Source organism: Chlorocebus sabaeus, chromosome 13, assembly GCF_047675955.1.
Source record: "Chlorocebus sabaeus isolate Y175 chromosome 13, mChlSab1.0.hap1, whole genome shotgun sequence".
NCBI lineage: Eukaryota > Metazoa > Chordata > Mammalia > Primates > Cercopithecidae > Chlorocebus > Chlorocebus sabaeus.
Window position 1 is genome coordinate 88,588,551 of NC_132916.1, and position 18,996 is coordinate 88,607,546.

The 18,996-nt window shown below is 37.0% G+C and overlaps 1 protein-coding gene and 1 pseudogene across 3 annotated transcripts in view; one reads left to right on the forward strand and one right to left on the reverse strand.

Annotated features, from left to right (window-relative positions):
• CFAP206 (cilia and flagella associated protein 206) overlaps positions 1–18,996 on the reverse strand; it is a 54,499-nt gene that overhangs the window by 19,445 nt on the left and 16,058 nt on the right. For 2 of the 3 annotated variants that reach the window (XM_008006544.3, XM_008006546.3), the window contains exons 8-11: positions 15,910–16,029; positions 14,552–14,750; positions 12,195–12,335; positions 8,341–8,534 (exon numbers count right to left, since the gene is read on the reverse strand). In XM_008006544.3, the coding sequence (XP_008004735.3) occupies positions 8,341–8,534; positions 12,195–12,335; positions 14,552–14,750; positions 15,910–16,029 (654 nt within the window). Of the gene's footprint in view, positions 1–4,044; positions 8,266–8,340; positions 8,535–12,194; positions 12,336–14,551; positions 14,751–15,909; positions 16,030–18,996 lie in introns of those variants that run through there. The other variant, XM_073022594.1, reaches the window with a different exon arrangement.
• Positions 908–1,957, forward strand: LOC103240065 (S-adenosylmethionine decarboxylase proenzyme pseudogene; annotated as a pseudogene).

Consider the following 18,996-nt stretch of genomic DNA (forward strand, 5'->3'; position numbering starts at 1 on the left):
CTTTATCAGCATACATTACCAGATAATTCCAATTATACATAAATTATTTCAGAGAAAAGAAAATGTGAAACATTCATACTCATTTATAAGACATGTATAACTTTCACATCAAAACAATGGACAGTAAAAGAAAGGAAATGCATAGGTTAATTGCACTGAGGAATATAAATGTAAAACTGCTAAAAAAAAATTAAAAAGCTGAATTCAAGAATGTATTTTTTAAATAAATAAACCATACCAAGTTGGATTGATCCCAGGAATGCAAAGTTGGCTTAATTTTAGAAATAATATAATTCACCACATTAGCAGATTAAAGGATAAAGGCCAATTGTTCATCTCAAAAGATGCAGAAACAGTATTTGATACCATTCAATAATTATTCATATAAAAAACTCTCAGCAAATGAGATTAGAGAGGAAACCCTTAAGAAAATGAAATCCACAAAAAGCTACAATGAGCACTGCAATTATGAAATATCAGAAATATTATTTGGGGGGATAAGAAGACAAAGCTACCCAATTTCGCTACCTCTATTTAATACTATACTAGAGTTGCTTGTCAATGTAGTAAGATAAGACAAAAGTAGAGTATAAGGACATCTACAGTCCTCCACAGTACAGACTGCAACATTAGCTAGTGCTCACTGTACTCTCTAATGGTGAAACAACAGACTACAGGAGACTGAATTGTATCTGCCTCTATTTTCAGTCTGAAGTTCAACTTTTACTTACCAAAAAAAGAAAGAAAAGGCCAGGAAGTTTTTAATCCTTAAAAAAATCAATATAAAATTATAGCAAAAAAGGAACCGGAATGTAACACATCCTGAACAATTTGCAGCAGCAGCAGCAGAATAACAAAGTATTTCATTTAGTTGATTTACTGTGGTTGATTGTTCTCTAGTCTCACGATGACGGAAGTTGCATGGTTTTTCAATGGGACCTAGAAGCTGCTGGAGGTTCTCCTGGCAGCAACCTGATGCAAACCAAAAATCTGGAAATCTTTTCACCACTCCAAGATCTGAGGGTGACATATTTTGGAAGGATCTGCAATGTTCCATCATAAGTGTGACAAAAACTGACAATCAGGAAGCTTATGTACTCAGTGACAGTAGCACGTTTATCTCCAAGAGACGTTTTATTTGGAAGACATATGGGACCAACTTTTGCTGAAAGCACTGGTTCCCCTGTTGAAGCCTGCTAGGGATTACAGCGGATTTGGCTCAATGAAAAGCTTCTCTTATTTGCCTGAAATTTCATGAAGCCTTCTCACCAAGTGTGCCCACACCAGAATTTCCAGGAAGAAACAGTTTCTTAATATAATTTTCCCAAGTGGAATAGCATATTGTATGGAATGTGTGAATTCTGACTGTTGGTACTTGTACATACTCTGGATTTCCCAGAGAATCTGGCAAGCAAACAGATTAAACCCTGGAAATTTTGATAGTGAGCTTGACCAAGCAGTTATGAATCAGTCCTACATGAAAGATGGCATCACTCCAAAGGATGTCACTCATGAGAGTGGAAATAGTGACCTAATACTAGGTTCTGCCACACTGTTAAATCCTTGTGGGTATTTAATCAATGAAATGAAATCGGATGGAATTTACCAGACTATTCACATCACTCCAGAAACATAATTTTTTTATGTTAGCTTCAAAATAACCTTAAGTCAGACCTTTTATGATGACCTGGCTGGGAAAGTTGTGGAAGTCTTTCATGCAGGAAAATTTGTGCTACCTTGCTTGTAAATCATAGTTTTAAATGTCACACACTACTTTCTTTGCCCCTAGAATATGGAAGGTTTTAAATGTCCTGATTGCCAGAGTACTATGTTCAATGATTACAATTTTGTTCTTAGCGGTTTTGCTAAGAAGCAGCCAACAGCAGAGCTGATTAAGAAAAATGAAGAAAAAATGCAAAATGAAAACACCCATAGAAGGGTGGTCGTTGCTTTCTAGAGACTGATACCCTAGGGCCATGCTTTCTGTAACCACCACCTTGTCATTGTAAAAAGCCCCACATGGGCCGGGCGCGGTGGCTCACGCCTGTAATCCCAGGGCTTTGGGAGGCCCAGGCGGGTTGATCACGAGGTCAGGAGATCGAGACCATCCTAGCTAACACGGTGAAAACCTGTCTCTACTAAAAATACAAATAAATTAGCTGGGCGTGGTGGCGGGCGCCTGTAGTCCCAGCTTCTCTGGAGGCTGAGGCAGGAGAATGGTGTGAACCCGGGAGGCGGAGCTTGCAGTGAACGGAGATCCCGCCACTGCACTCCAGCCTGGGCGACAAAGCAAGACTCTGTCTCAAAAAAAAAAAAAAAAGAAAAAAAAAAAGCCCCACATGTGCTATAGTTTAATCATTTTGAATTTTATGCATTAGTATATCAAAGAGCTACATACTATATCTTCCATGTGTACTCTCTTCCTTGTTTAAGTATTCAGTACACCCTTGCTGTGAAAATGTTGTAGAAAAAACAAACAAAGCTTTCACTATATGAAACTTTGTAACACTTGTGAAAGCAGTTCAGCTTGGTTTATGCATAGTGTAATATTTCTCCAAGTAGCACCCAAAATTCCCCACAGAACTGTCATCCTCATTAGGCGCTGGCCTCAGCCTTACCACTGGGGACATTACATTGCTGCCAGAATTTTACATCCAATTTACCTCTATTTTCTAGATATTCTCTACTTATGTTATCAGAACCCCTTTCTACTTCATACAGATGCTTTCTGCAATAGCAATTAAAATTTTCCATCTATGAGTTGAGTCTTAAGAAAATGATTGCAATTATTCATTTTGCATATTACGATTTTAACAGTATCGCTCCGTGCATTTGCAGTCCTCTGATTTATTTCCTCACCAGGATGCCCCCCACTCCCCACAACAACACTCACCTCCTGTCATAAAGCAATATAGCGTTAAAAAACTACAAAGTCTGGGGGAATTATTATTTGTAGATATTGTGATGGCCCACATTAAAAAAAAAAAAAAAACAACTAACAGACTCTAAATATCAATAGACTGTCAAATATCAATTATTAGAATTAGTAAGGGAGTTTATTAAGGTTGCTGAATATAAAATCAATATGCAGAAATAAACTGTATTTCCATAATATAAGCAATAATGAACTAAAATTCAATCCTAAGCATCAACAGCATTTAAAATAGCAACAAAAAATATGAAGTCCCTACAAATAAATCTAACCAAAAAATGTGCAATTCTTTGATAGGAAATATTACAAAACTACATTGAGGCTTTGGACAGGGAGACTCAATGTTGTAAAAATGTCCATTCTTCTCTTACTAACCTACATATACAAGGCAATTTCAATCAGAATTCCTTCAAGGGTTTTTAATGGAATTTCATTATGTACTTCTCAAATTTATAAAAGTAAAAAGTCTAGTACAGACAAGACTTTTCAGAGAAGAAAGAATGTGAAAATTTGCTTTACCAGATATCAAGACTTACAAAGCTATTGAAGATATCAGTACAGGAATTTTTAAAAAATTGAGTAACTGAACATACTAGAGAGTGCAAAAATAAGCCTGTGGTTATTGATAAGACACTGTAGATCAGTGAGGAAAGGAGAGACTATTAAACAAATGGTCTACAACAATTTCACTACAAATGGGAAAAAAATAAAATTGGTTCTTTACCTCCCACCACAAACAAAAATAAAATCCAAGTGAACTAAAGGCTCTACATAATAGACAAAATATATTTCTTTTAAAAACAGGTAAGAATATTTTTGTGATCTCAGAATACATAACAACTTCTTAAACAAGACATGAAGAAAAAATGATGACACATTACACATTAAAATGGAAGACTTGTTCATCAAGAGATACCACAAAAAGAATGAAAACATAAGCCACAAACTGAGAAAACATATCTTCAAAACATATATTTAACAAAGAATTCATATCCAAAATATAATTTTGAAAAAACACTTCCTGCAAATCACTAAGATAAAGAGAAATCATCTAACAGAAAATTGGGCAAAATGAGGTCGTTTCACAGATATATATTATTTAGGAATACACACATGAATGGCAAAAACTCAACTACTATTTTAGAAATAGGTAGAGAATAAAATATAACTAAATCCATCAAGTTTTATGAAGGCGTAATTAATGAAACTACTATAGGAAAAAAACACTATGAAAATGGTATTTTTATTGATGGGACAATTCAGTACAATAAATATATAAATTCCCCCACAAATTATTTCATTAGTTTAATGCAATTCCAGTTAAAATTCTAGTAAGATTTTTTTGGGGAAACTTAGCAAATTCATTAAGAAACTTACATGGAAAATTTTGAAAACTAAAAGGCAAAGAAGAGAGCTTCCTTATCAGTTAATAAAATATATTACAAAGCAATAGTAATTAAAGTAGTGTGGTATTAGGATAGAGATAAATAGACCAATGCAATGGAATAGAAAGCCTAGAAATAAACCTATTTCATATGAAAGTTGTTAATACAATAGAGGTGCATCATATTTTGTGGGAAATACACTTAAATTATTTAGTAAATCGTGTTAGGAAAACTGGCTTACTACATAAAGAAAAATAACATTAGAATCCTTTATTATCTCCAAATAGACTAAAGATCTCAATGTAAAAAATAAATTGTGTGAAAGTTGTCAGAATCAAAATGGTGTCACTTGTGTTAAAAACTCTGACAAACAGAGCCAGGGACGGCCAGGAAGGAAGGGCTCCCATGGCAAATCCCTTTTTAAAATTATCCAAAAGACTCTCCAAATAACACAATCCTGCACAAAGGTCACCACAACCTTACACAGAAAAAATATTACTGTGATGACATCAGCCCAGCAACTGCCTGTCCAACCAAGCCAAGGATAATGATTGTTTTTTGGTGTTTTTTTTTTGTTTTGTTTTGTTTTGTTTTTGTGAGACAGAGTCTCTGTTGCCAGGCTGGAGTGGAGTGGTACGATCTCGGCTCACTGCAACCTCCGACTCCCTGGTTCAAGCGATTCTCCTGCCTCAGCCTCCCAAGTAGCTGGGAATACAGGCACACACCACGACGCCCAGCTAATTTTTATATTTTTAGTAGAGACAGGGTTTCACCATGTTGACCAGGATGGTCTCGAACTCCTGACCTTGTAATCCACCCGCCTCATGCCTTACGCGGTGGCATAAGCCACCACGCCTGGCCAGGAAAATTATCTTAAACAATTATGTAATCCTCCTAATTTTTGCCTTAATAGACTTTGTCTTTCTTTACCTCTCTGAATACACACATAGTTTACTATGGCAAGTGTATTCCCATTGCAGTGCCTGGTCCTGAACAAATATCATTTTCTTTTAGAGAGTATCTGTTATTTAGATTGACAATTTAAAAAGAAGAAAATGGGCTGGATGTGGTGGCTCACGCATGTAATCCCAGCACTTTGGGAGGCTGAGGCAAGAGGATTGCTTGAACCTAGGAGTCCAAGACCAGCCTGAGCAACAAAGTGAGGCACTGTCTCTAGAAAAACTAAAAAAAAAAAAATCATCCAGGCATGGTGGTGTATGCCTGTGGTCTCAGCTACACAAAAGCCCAAGGCAAGAGGATTGCTTGAACCCAGAAGGTCAACGATGTAGTGAGCTATGTTCATGCCACTGCACTCCAGCCTGGGCTACAGAGTGAGCCTCTGTCTCAAAAAAATAAAAATAAAATAAAAATAAAAATAAAATGTAAAAGAATCATCTTAGGACAGAGAAGAATTTCTAAAGTAAGATTTTTAAAAAGTACAATCTTTAAAGGAAAAAATTATTAGATATGACTACATTAAAATTAAAGATGTGTCTTAAATGAAGGATTCGACTTACAAAGTTAACAGAGAGGTGTCAGGCTGGGAAAGACATTTGCAACTTCTATAACTTAGAAAGGATTAATATTTAGAATAGAAAGGAACTGCCAATCAACAACTTAAAAACAGAAAGAGCGAATGGGGAAAAAAAAAACTGGCAAAAGTTATAAATAGGCAATGCACAGAAGGGGAAACCTGAACAGATAAATAAGAAGAAATGCTAAACTTCATTATTAGAAAAATGCACAATAAAACAGTAATAAGGGCCCAGCGCGGTGGCTTATGCCTGTAATCCCAGCACTTTGGGAGGCCGAGGTGGGTGGATCATGAGGTCAGGAGTTGAAGACTAGCCGGGCCAAGATGGTGAAACCCCGACTCTGCTAAAAATACAAAAATTAGCCAGGCGTGTTGGTGGACGCCTGTAATCCCAACTACTCAGGAGGTTGAGGAAGAGAATTGCTTGAACCAGGGAGGCGGAGCTTGCAGTGAGCTGATACCGCGCCACTGCACTCCAGCCTGGGCAACAGAGCAAGAGTCCATCTCAGAAAAAAAAAAAAAAAAAAGAAACAATAATAAGTACCATTTTAAATTCATCAAATTGGCAAATATTACAAACTGAGGTATTAACAAGTCCTCGCAGGATTATGGGTAACTGACAAGCCTTATAATGAAGTTAAATTGGTACATTTTCAGAGTAACTAACCTTTTAGTGGAAACAAAAATTGTAGGCCTACCTACTATTTGGCTCACATACAGAAAGACACTGTAGACAAGACCAATTTCTCATCACAACAGGAGGAACCTAGAAGGCTCTGCAGAATAGCTTCATTGGAAAGGGGAGCTGGAGTGCTACATCAACGATGTCAGAATAACCCAATGTCAGAACACAGCACATCACGATGTCAGCATACCACCACCAACTGAGCTGTCCATGGTCCTGACTGCCATACTTTTCCCCACCCGCCTCAGATGACTAGGTCCTTAGCTTGTTTCTGATCTTCCTGCCCAAGTGTTCAGACCATCCTCTGTGCTCCACTGTCACCAGCCCAACAGTCCTCTCCCTACTTACTGCTTGGATCTCTGCTGGCCAGGTCAGGGGCACAAAGCCCACCTGCTTCATAGTTAAAATGTTAACAAAAATAGCAAACGAGTCCGGGCGTGGTGGCTCACGCCTGTAATCCCAGCACTTTGGGAGGCCGAGGTGGGTGGATCACCTGAGATCAGGAGTTCGAGACCAGCCTGGCCAACATGGTGAAACTCTATCTCTACTAAAAATACAAAAAATTAGCCAGGCGTGGTGCCATCCGCCTGCCATCCACCTCCCAGATTCAAGCAATTCTCCTGTCTTAACCTTCTGAGCCCCAGATACTCGGAAGGTTAAGACAGGAGAATTGCTTGAATCCGGGAGGTGGAAGTTGCAGTGAGCCGAGATCACACCACTGCACTCCAGCCTGAGCAACAGAGCAAGACTTGGTCAAAAAAAAAAGCAAACAATAGACATTTTAAACCATGTATTTCAAAATGTTTTCATTTTAGTGAGTTTAAAAGAGAGGAACTCAAAAAGAGAGAGGAGAGACAGAAAGACTACTTAAGAGATGAACAACAGGTTGGGCATAGTGGCTCATGCCTATAATCCCAATACTTTGGGATACCAAGGCAGGAGGATAACTTGAAGCCACAAGGTTGAGACCAGCCTGGAAAACATGGCAAGACCCTATCTCTACAAAAAAAAGTTTTTTAAAAAAATTAGCCAGGCATGGTGGCACTTGCCTGTAGTCCCAGCTTCTTGGAAGACTGAGGCAAGAGGATCCCTTGAACCCAGGAGTTGGAGGCTACAGAGAGCTATGATTGTGCCACTGCTCTCCATCCTGGGTGACAGAGTGAGACCTTGTCTCTAAAAAGAACATAAAAAGAGATGAACAATGAAAAGGAGAGACAAAGAGGAAGAACATGAGAATATATAGCATTCAAATGTGAGTTCCAAACCGGTAGAGATTTTTATCTGTTTTGTTTCATGAAATCCCTTATGCTAAGAATAATTACCGACACACAATAAGTAGCTTACTAAATAAGATGAATGAATTAATCAATAGACACAGACATACAAGAAACCCACGGTGAGATCCATTTTGTGGCCTTTCAGACTACTACAGTTTAAACTTGTTAAATTGTTTTGCAGCTCTGAGTATAAGTTACTATCCATGTTATCTGTGTTGAGCTCCTCCAATGTTAGATACAGAAATATACTGCAGCTTCAATTATTTATAAGTCAATGAAGTCCTTTGCATTCAGATTTCCCCATTTCCTAATTCATCAATTTGACTCCATATCCTGTTTTCATTATTCTTTATTTATTCCATTAGTTTTCATCTTCAGATGTGAATCCCTTTCAGACAACCTGTAAAGACCCTCAGCTGACTCTCTCTCTCTGCCTGGACTTGGGAAGCATTCTACAACAAAATACAACTTTTTAATTAACTATATTTTTAAATGTCATAAATTCATAAAATATTGACCCTGCTTACCTGAGAATACGGAATCAGTGTTTCAAACTGTTGATGAAGTTCCAATAGCTGAATTAACTCTGTATTTTTTTTAGCCTTTTCTCTAACTATATCAATATAATGTTCAGGATTTTCTGCAAATGAATATGCAGCATCTTTACTATTGAATGTGTAATATTTTTCTTTATATTTTAAAATTCCAATTGCTGGATTTCCTGAAAATAAAAAAAGAATTAAACATGAAATGTCTTGATCACTTATGAAATATTGTTATTCTGGCCGGGCACGGTGGCTCACACCTGTAATTCCAGCACTTTGGGAGGCCAAAGCAGGCAGACCACCTGAGGTCAGGAGTTCAAGACCAGCCTGACCAACAAGGTGAAACCCCGTCTCTACTAAAAATACAAAAATTAGATGGGTGTGGTGGTGGGCGCCTGTAATCCCAGCTACTCAGGAGGCTGAGGCAGGAGAATAGCTTGAACCTGAGAGGCGGAGGTTGCAGTGAGCTGAGATTGTGCCATTGCACTCCAGCCTGAGTGACAGAGCGAGACTCTGTCTCAAGAAAAAAAAAAGAAAAAAGAAAAGAAATATTGTTACTCTGTGTTTGTGACATACCATAGAGCCATTCCTCATCCACTCCTTTTTTTTTTTTTTTTTTTACACTGTGTCCCACTCTTATCATCCTGGCTGGAGTGCAGTGGCACAATCTTAGCTCACTACAGCATCAACATCCCGGGCTCGAGTGATCCTCCTGCCTTACCCTCCCAGGTAGCTGGGACTACAGGCATTTGCCACCCCACCTAGCTAACCCTTTTTGGAGAGATGGGGTTTCACCACGTCACCCAGGTTGGTCTCAAACTCCTAGACTCAAGCGATCTGCTCCCCTCAGCCTACCAAAGTGCTGGGATTACTGACATGAGCCACCACTCCTGGCCTTTCCACTTTTTTTTTGAAACAAAGTCTTGCTCTGTCACCCAGGCCAGAGTCCAGTGGCGTGATCTCAGCTCACTGCAACCTCTGCCTCCCGGGTTCAAGCAATTCTCCTATCTCAGCTTCTTGAGTAGCTGGGATTACAGGTGTGCACCACCACACCCGGCTAATTTTTGTATTTTTAATAGAGACAGGGTTTCAACAAATTGGTCAGGCTGGTCTTGAACTCCTGACCTCAGGTGATCCACCTGCCTCGGCCTCCCAAAGTGCTGGGATTACAGGCATGAGCCACCATGCTCAGCCCCTTCCACTCCATTTTTAACATATCACTTATGCTTTTTTTGCTAAAGTGTTATAATTAGCATTTTAATTTATACATTTTTAAATATGTGAAATCCACACTAATTATATTTTTATGTTAAAGTATGATTTTAAACTGTATTTTATGTAAAAATACTTTCCACTATTCAGATATAATAATTTTAAAAATCTTTTATGAAAAGCCACTTACTCATCTGGCAGATTTTTCAAAGCTACTTCAACTAACTACTGCAAGGTCTATGTTTAAAATAACCCAGTAAGAACTACAAAAATGGGACATCTTTTCCAAAATGCAAATTTGCATATTAGCAAATATTTTTCACTGTAAAAAGATACTACGTAGACTATAGATAATTAAATATCCACATAGTTGGTGGAAGTTGTATTAGAAAGAGTAACACTGTCTTATTCATTTATTCTTTCATTTATCCAACAAATAGTTATTGACCATGTTCTTGGTGCTAAGCCTATAGAAGATAACAGATTCCCTGCTCTCAAAAAATCACAAATATATCATAGGCCACAGAGTGACAAGTGCTACATGAAAAAAGTAATAAAGGAGGTTAAACACATAGTAAAAGGAAGAAGTGTGCAAGTGATATTTTAAATTGAGTGATTAGGGAAGACTGAATAAAATGAGGCAGCAAGGCGAGTAGCGACCTGGAAGGCAGAACTTTCAAAGTAGAGTGCAAAGGCTCTGAGGTGAAAGTGGGCTTCAACTGTTCAACAGCAGCAAGAAAGCCAGAGCCACTGGAATGGAGCAAACGAGGGAAGGTGTGGTAGGCAATGAAGTCATCAGAAAAGGACTCTGACTGGTAAGCACCAGTGTTACCCTGGGATTTAAGTCATGTGGTCTCCACTCCTGAATGGAAGAAGGGAAGTTCTACAGAATTCATCCGAGGTAATGCAGGTTGCTGCTGCCCAGAAAATAATGAAGTAGAAATAACATAGCAAGCAGAAATAGTCAGAATTCACTTATTCAGAGAGGAATCTGAAACTCATGGCCCCATAAGCTCTTCTACTTTTCTACTTTGCCCTCTTTCTTCTTAGACTTATAGTTGGGAGACCCTGGAAGGGACCATACAGACCTCCTGGTTGATCCTTTTCATTTTCCTGAGGGGAAACTGAAGTTCACAGAAGGTGCGAGATTTCATAAATGTTACCTAGTTCACTAAGGACACAGACCAGGCTCTTCTGAACCTAGCCCGTAGCTTTTCCAACCACATCATGCTTCCTCTGCCATCATGCCACATCCATGTTTCTCCTTTGCTTTCTTATTTGTGTGAAACAGGGAAGGAAGGAAGGAATGGAGAGGAGGAGGGAGGCGGGGGAGGGAGAGAGGGAGGGAGGAGAAAGAAAAGGAAACTATCTACATTCCATTGCATTTTACCTCTGCAAGGCTCTTGATTGTTTTCTCCCCAGTACCAGTGACCCTCATTGGGCCTCAGAATATTACTCTCAATTTCCCACAGTAAATATTTTGTTATTCCCATTATCAAAAATGTAATAACATTTTTTAAATGAGCCAATTGTGTGTTCTCTCTAGCCTGTATACACACAATCCCAATAGTTATTTTTAATGAAAAAATACCCAATTTTGAAACATAACAAAAGAAATAAAGAAAAAAAAAGAAGAAAGAAGAAAAATAAGGTTAATGGTGTAAAGTAAATTAAGACACAATCTTGTCACAGTTTTCATTCTAGCCCTGGCAGGCTTTTTCTTATTCACAATTCACACAGCACTTTTTGGATAGTAATTTATTTCATCTCTATCTCTGATTTATTCTTTATTTTGGAGAAGCTCTAATAATATATACATCATAGAGAAATTTTACTTGATATTAGCCATTTCCTTATAGGGGTCTAACAGAGAAATCCTGATCTATGCCAGTGAAATATAACTGTAAAGTAACAAAGAATATTTTTTAACAAACATGTCAGTCAAATAAGTGTTGCTCTTTCAGTAATTACTTTGGAAGATGATATATTTTTAGTAATGTTGTGTAACATTTCTTTTGTTTTGTTTTGTTTTTGAAAGGAAGTCTCACTTTGTTGCCCAGCTGAAGTGCAGTGGAGTGATCTCTGCTCACTGCAATCTCTGCCTCCCGGGTTCAAGTGACTCTCCTGCCTCAGCCTCCCAAGTAGCTGGGACTACAGGCATGTACCACCACGCCTGGCTAATTTTTGCATTTTTAGTAAAGACAGGGTTTCACCATGTTGGCCAGGCTGGTCTCCAACCCCTGACCTCAAGTGATCCACCCGCCTTGGCCTCACAAAGTGCTGGGATTACAGGCGTGAGCCACTGCATCCAGTCAATGTCGTGTAACATTTCTAGAGTTCTTCATTGGCCATATGAGTCATCCCCTTTCAATGGTACTACAGCATCCATATTTCATAACACATATACACTTTCCATTACTAATCACTTATAGTTTCTTACTTATGTCAGCCTACCAGAGCACCTCCAAAATGAAGACTTTGTCTGGATCATCTTTGTAGATCCTTTGTTAGTTCACCATTAGATTCCATAAAGTTTTTAAAGTGAATATGCAAGTGACAATGACAGAACTCCATATAAAGAAAAAACTGGGGAAAGGAGAGCAGTCTCATTTCCAATGATATACCTGGAAGGAGAAGACCATCTGTTGCAGCAAACGTGTAAGCACAAAATCCCCGATATTGAATTAATAGTTTATCAAAATTTGCTGTTGTTTCTGGGAAAAGCCATTCTAGTTTTCTGAAATCTGCCACATTTACTCTATCTTCTGAAATGAAGGAGAACAAGAAAAGTTTTAATTCAGTGAGAAGGTTAAATTTCCAAAATAAATCAGCAGGAGCTCATTCTAAACATTACCTTTTTATTGCTTTGTACTTTTCCCGATGGGCAAAAACTTGATATTCACAAAACCAGATTTATGAGGAAGTCTATTGAAGCAAAGAAGTACAAATGACCTCAGTGACATGTAATGTCACGTAAGTTTCTGGGGCAAACTTGGAGGTAGGACTTTGCTCCAGAATGAAGAACAGAAAGGAGAGGCCATTTCTGACAAGCATGCTCTGCTGCTGGGAGAAAAGCTGACTGGGGCACTTCCGAAAGTGTGTGGTGCTTCCTGCTGCTGCAGAGTAAATAACCCAAGGAGTTGAGCAGAATAGACTGGCTGCTATGTGACCCAGACAGAGATACATTGACCTCATTCAATATAGCGTTGTTCTTAATAATATGCTAGGTGGCAAAATATGTTTAATATGACGCTTATAAACTAGGACTATTGCTTCTTGAAACAACAGAGAAGGTTCTGAGCAAAGACAGTCAAGAAAATGTTAACTGATTTTGATAACAAGGTGTGTAATTTTTGTTCTTTATATTTTTAAAAATGCTTCCTACTGTTGGTTAGCTTACCTATTTACATTTGATAAGCAAACTGAATAAATTTTTACACAAATAATACCACGTATTTATAAAACATTGTTCCCGAAGTTTCTTAGCTTTCACAATCCCATGTACACTTCTATGCCTGGTTCTAAACCCAAAAAGCAGGCACCACAAATGATCTTGTGGCTACCACTAAAAGTAAATGCATAATTTATAGAAAATAAATCCTCTCTCTTTTTTCCTGATATGCCTGAAAGCCTCTAACAATGACAGTATGTGGAAGGTGTAAATGAAATTCTTTTGGAACACTGGCTTGACCAATTCACTGGAGCAGTAATTTAATAGTGTTTTAGTGAATAAAAAGTTCTGACGTATGGTAGAAAATGACACATCTAAATCTAAGAAGCTGCAGGTAAACAGTCTTGCCAATAAGGTTAGCTTAATATCCACTGTTGAAGCTACTTTAACTTTTCAATTTCATTTAATATTTGCTTAGATATGCTGCTTCAATGAAATGAAATGAGTAATAAAAAACTTCAACTGAAAGGATATTTTTTAGTTTCTGATTTACTTTTCAGTTTTTATGCTTTCTAATAGTTTAAGAAATCACTGCTATATTTTTATTTTTCATCTTTAAAAAGTAGAATTTGAAAAGAAAATTCGTAAATTATTAATTTTATTTTCTGAAAAAACTCTCTTTTTATGCAACATCAGCATCTCAAGTCCCAGGCTCTTTTTTGGCATTCCTCATAAATATTAACTTGTCTTTAGCTAAGATAGAAGGGTCTAAAATGGTTAAAAGTTTATTGATAAAGATTGTTTTTCTGTAAGAATCAATGCATCTACTAAAGGACCTAAATAAGCTCAATTAATTTTACAGGGATAACATTTATTGGTTTGTAAATTCTCAACTTGAATCTGAGGTAGATATGTAACAAATAACATTCTAAAGAAATGGAGCTTTATTTGCAACAAAATAGCAAGGATTAATATTCTTTTCTCCAACAAATCAATAATAAAATTACTAGGACTGCAATAGAAACACATCTGCACAACAAATGATTGTTAACCAAAACATGAACGATAACACTAGGAATGGTTATTGCTGGATAGTAAGTTATTCAGTTTACATTTTTTCTGTTTTCCACACTTCCTCTCATGAACATGAGTGCTTTTTTTTTTTTTTTTTGAGATGGAGCCTCACTCTGTCACCCAGGCTGGAGAGTGCAGTGGCACAATCTTGGCTCACTGCAACCTCTGCCCCGCTGGGTTCAAGCGATTCTCGTGCCTCAGCCTCCCGGGTAGCTGGGATTACAGGCGCCCGCCACCATGCCCGGCTAATTTTTGTATTTTTAATAGAGACGGAGTTTTGCCATGTTGGCCAGGTTCGTTTCGAACTCCTGGCCTTAGGTGATCCATCCGCCTTAGCCCCCCAAAGTGCTGGGATTACAGGCATGAGCCACCACACCTGGCCCTCATTAGTACTTTATAATCAAGAAAAATGTTTAATGCTTTATCAGAAAGATATGAAATTTTTAGAACAAAAGAGTGACTTTATTCTAGAGGTAATTTTAAAAAGAAGAGGAAATAATGGATGATTTTCATTACCCATATGCTCTTTCATTCTACACACATCAGTTTTCACAGTCACTCCATTAAGATGACGTTGCATTGCTCTCTCAGGAAAGTAAAGTTCGTGAGCACCCAGGAAAGGCTGAATGTGAGTGAATAAATTACTGAGGACACCAACCACAATAGTTTCGTCTTGCAAGCTGGTCCACAGAGTAGAAAGTGCAACGAAGATAGGCTGAGGCAGAGAAAAAAAAAAATTCAAAATGCAACTGTGTAATAAAATTATAAATCACTGTACTCTTTAAGATAAATACAATTGTCATTTGTAAAGAAGTTAATTCTCCCTAAGCAAAAGTCTTACGAACTTAGACAGCAGACTTTAGATAGAAATTTAACTCATAAATTATGAGAAAATAAATTTGCATTTTATTTCAAAGCATTTTATTTTAGTATGATTATTATAAAGTTAGTTTACTTTAAAAAGCCAAACACATGTGATCACCTAAGAAAGATTTATGGACTCTTCATCTCAAAAAACCAAGGGAAAAATGTCTTAAGAAAAAAAAAAGAGGGACACGCACAGTAGCTCACGCCTGTAATCCCAGCATTTTGGGAGGCCAAGGTGGGCAGATCACCTGAGGTCAGGAGTTCAAACCAGCCTGGCCAACATAGCAAAACCCCATCTCTACTAAAAATACAAAAATTAGCCGGGCATGGTGGTGGGCACCTGTAACCCCAGCTACTTGGGAGGCTGAGGCAGGAGAATGGCGTGAACCCGGGAGGCGGAGCTTGCAGTGAGCCAAGATCGCGCCACTGCACTCCAGCCTGGGCGACAAAGCGAGACTCTATCTCAAATAAATAAATAAATAAATAAATAAATAAATAAATAAATAAAATACTGCACATTCATTTTATACCTCCTTATCCAGATAAGGTTTGCCAGGTTTGTCCATAAAATGGTGCAGATAATCAGAAAACCAATATTTAAGTGCAGGCCTTGTAAACAAAGTGATTATTATCTGTCTTTTCAGAAACGTCACGAGTTACATCATGTCTGTACTGGAGGCAATTTCTGACCAGCTACTATGAATACATTTTCAACCACAGTACTATGATTATTTCTGTTGTCACGGCCAATACTGATATCATATAGTATGATATGGTTATCATACTATACAGTTGCAGTTCCTTTAGTAGCAGTTGCTTATGTAGGGGAATTCTCTCATCCAACTTATAATTTACTATTATGGCAAAGTAACCATAAAGAATAGGATCAACTTATATAAAACATTATATTTTTAGAAATTAAATATAATTATAATGACTTGTGATCCAATATCATAGGGCTCAAAAGGAAATTCACTGTAAGGTCAAAGTTTATGACAAATACTTACAAAGACTTGTGATGTTGGGACTGCTGTCTTTGAGTTTATGGTCATTTTTAGTTGTTCCAGATGAGCTCCTAACTGTTTTGTCATCATTTCCACTTCTTGAGCACCAGTAATTATATCTGACTATGAAAACAATATAATTTGCATTAATATTTTTATAATTCTAGAATAAAAATCATATGTGTTTCAGACCATACCTGCTCCCCACATCCTCTGAAAGTAGGCTCAATGACAGCAGGAAGTCTGTTCTCCGTGAGATCCTCAACACCTAGAACAGTATCAGCATATGTATGGGGCTTCCAAGATATTTGTGAGTCGGATGAATCTTTTGAAATATAATGGATATAATTTTTCTTAAATGTATACAGGTATTGTTAGATTCAAGTATAATTGCATTCTTGAGAAATGGATCCTCAAGTATCCGTTTTTGTATAGCTGTTATTTTCCTATTCCTCAATGATAAAATTAATTAGGGGTTCCTCTGAAAATTATGTTGATAACAAGATTTAATAAAATCACATTGAGAAAAACCTGTTAGGAGTGAGCCATCAGGGCACTACAGATTGGCAAACTAGTGAGATCTCACCTGTGATGTATGACATATAGTTTAGGGGATGACCAGAATCCTTGTACTGAGTCAGAGGATATTCTTGAAGACCCTGTCATAGAGTTAATCACTGAAATGACTCACAAGGCACTGTGAATTGGAAGACAAGGTTGAGTACAAGTTTACAATATTGTTTTCTTGATTTGAAGGGACCCAAGGAAGTTTGCTAGGGTTAAAGACTTGATTACTATGAATGCAGACCTGAAATGAACTGAAAACCATTTGATGAAGCAAACTATGGATCTTGACACCTTTTGTACTTTCTGAAACTTCATTATCATCTGGAGGAAGTACATACATTAACTGTATATTTTCTATAGTAAGGTCCTGATAGATATCAAGCCATGTAAATGAAAGATGGAAAAACACAAAGTTTTTAGCTTTTATTTTCATGCCTTCAATTTTAGGGTGATCTTTGAGCCTTTAATCACCTGTCTTTATATAATAAGCATACTTGAAATACTTGTTGGGTTTCAATGATCACACATAATAAGTTAAAGTACCTTGTAAACCATTTATTTCTTTCTGACTTTTGACTATCTAAAGGATGAAGTAGTATTTATATGTTAGCTATATTTGTGCCATTGTAAGCTATACTGTAGCTATTTATTATGCAAGATCTAAAAGACATCTTTGACTTTATGATAACTAAGAAATGCTTCATATATCCTTAAGTTTTTAGACAACAGTAAACTGAAAGCTTATTAAAGGTAGTGAACTGGTTTGTGATCCTTCTAAGGAGATGATATAGAAAAATACGGTTCTTTGTAAGAATTTTTATATGTCTTAAATGATAATTTGTCTTAATATTCTTTTCTTCATATAACAAGAGTGATTATTTTTCAAGAAACTAAAAGTTTCATGTGAATGCTTGTTGGAAGGCATTTTTAATTTAAAACCTTCTGAGGCTTATAAAATACTGTCTGTTAAGTTTTAGGAGAACTCATGTTCCCACATCAGATTAAATCTTCTCAGAATAAATGCTTTCAGTAGCAAGAATAGTTTTAAAAGTTGATGACAGGATAAGCATTTGAGATAGTATTATATTAACATATTTGTAAGTACTTGTTCATTGTGGAAATGGGTACTTGATTAAAATATATATGGCTATGGAAACTGCTTTTGCAGTTCAGGATATACAGGTTTGTGTGTATTTAGCTTATTGTAAAGCCCTTAGTTTAAAATAAGGATTAAAATTACATTCAAATAGATCACTGAATGTTACTCTTTGTGAAACTGAACTTTTTGTGTGACACAAACATTATAAATCAACACTTAGGAAACGTTTACTTTCTTAATCTATTGACACAAGGAATCAAGGAATAAAGTATGAAAAATTAAACGAAAAAAATCACATCGAAGAATGCAGAAAATCTTAAAAGTTACCACATTGAAAGAAAAACAATATATTTGATACAACAATCATGGTCTGAAAATAAGTTGCTAAACGCTGAATTTGAAATAATTAGATTTGGCCAGGCATGGTGGCTCATGCCTGTAATCCCAGCACTTTGGGAGGCTGAGGCGGGTGTATTATGAGGTCAGGAGATCGAGACCATCCTGGCTAACACGGTGAAACCCCATCTCTACCAAAAATACAAAAAATTAGCTGGGCGTGGTGGCACGTGCCTATAGTCCCAGCTACTTGGGAGGCTGAGGCGGGAGAAGAGCTTGAACTTAGGAGGCAGAAGTTGCAGTGAGCCAAGATTGAGCCACTGCACTCCAGCCTGGGCAACAGAGTGAGACTCCGTCCCCCAAAAAAAAAAAAAAAAGAAAGAATTATATTTATTCTTACTATGTGCTAAGCACCACATTAAATACTTACAAATACGAAAAAGGAAAAATATAAGTGAGAAAATCAAAGAATAGTAAGGTAAGTAAATTGTCTACGTAGATGCAGCTAATAAGGGGTAGCATCATGGTGGATCCCAAACCATCTGAGCCCACAGCCCAGCTCTTAACCATTATACCGTGTTGCCCCAGATGTCACCAGAAATGGTTGTGGTGTGGGTTTATCAGTATAACATAAAAGAATGACATCTATTTGAAGAGAAAAAAGTACATTTGCATTCTTAGACATCTATATGTAACCTAATTAAATGCTTTCTAGACTCTTTTAAATGACAAAAATAATTACTTCATGAGTAACATCAGCTATTATCATTGTATTACAACTAACAAATTTTTATTCATAAATGTAATATGTATCCTGTTTTAATTTTACCCATAGTGCTGTTTAAGCATTACTCCTCCTCCTGCTTTATTTTTCCATACACTATTATCTATTATATCGAATAGGTCTCTTGTCTACCCTCATAGAGTTTTTTCCCCTTGCTTGTTAAGTTTTGTTTTAGGAATCAATATGAAAATGCGGTCTTTAAAGTCTTTTAAGATTTGTGCAACAGCAACAAGAAACAGGAATACATTTGCATACATTCTCCAAAGTAAAAGTGGCATTTGACATGCTATACTTATTAAAACCT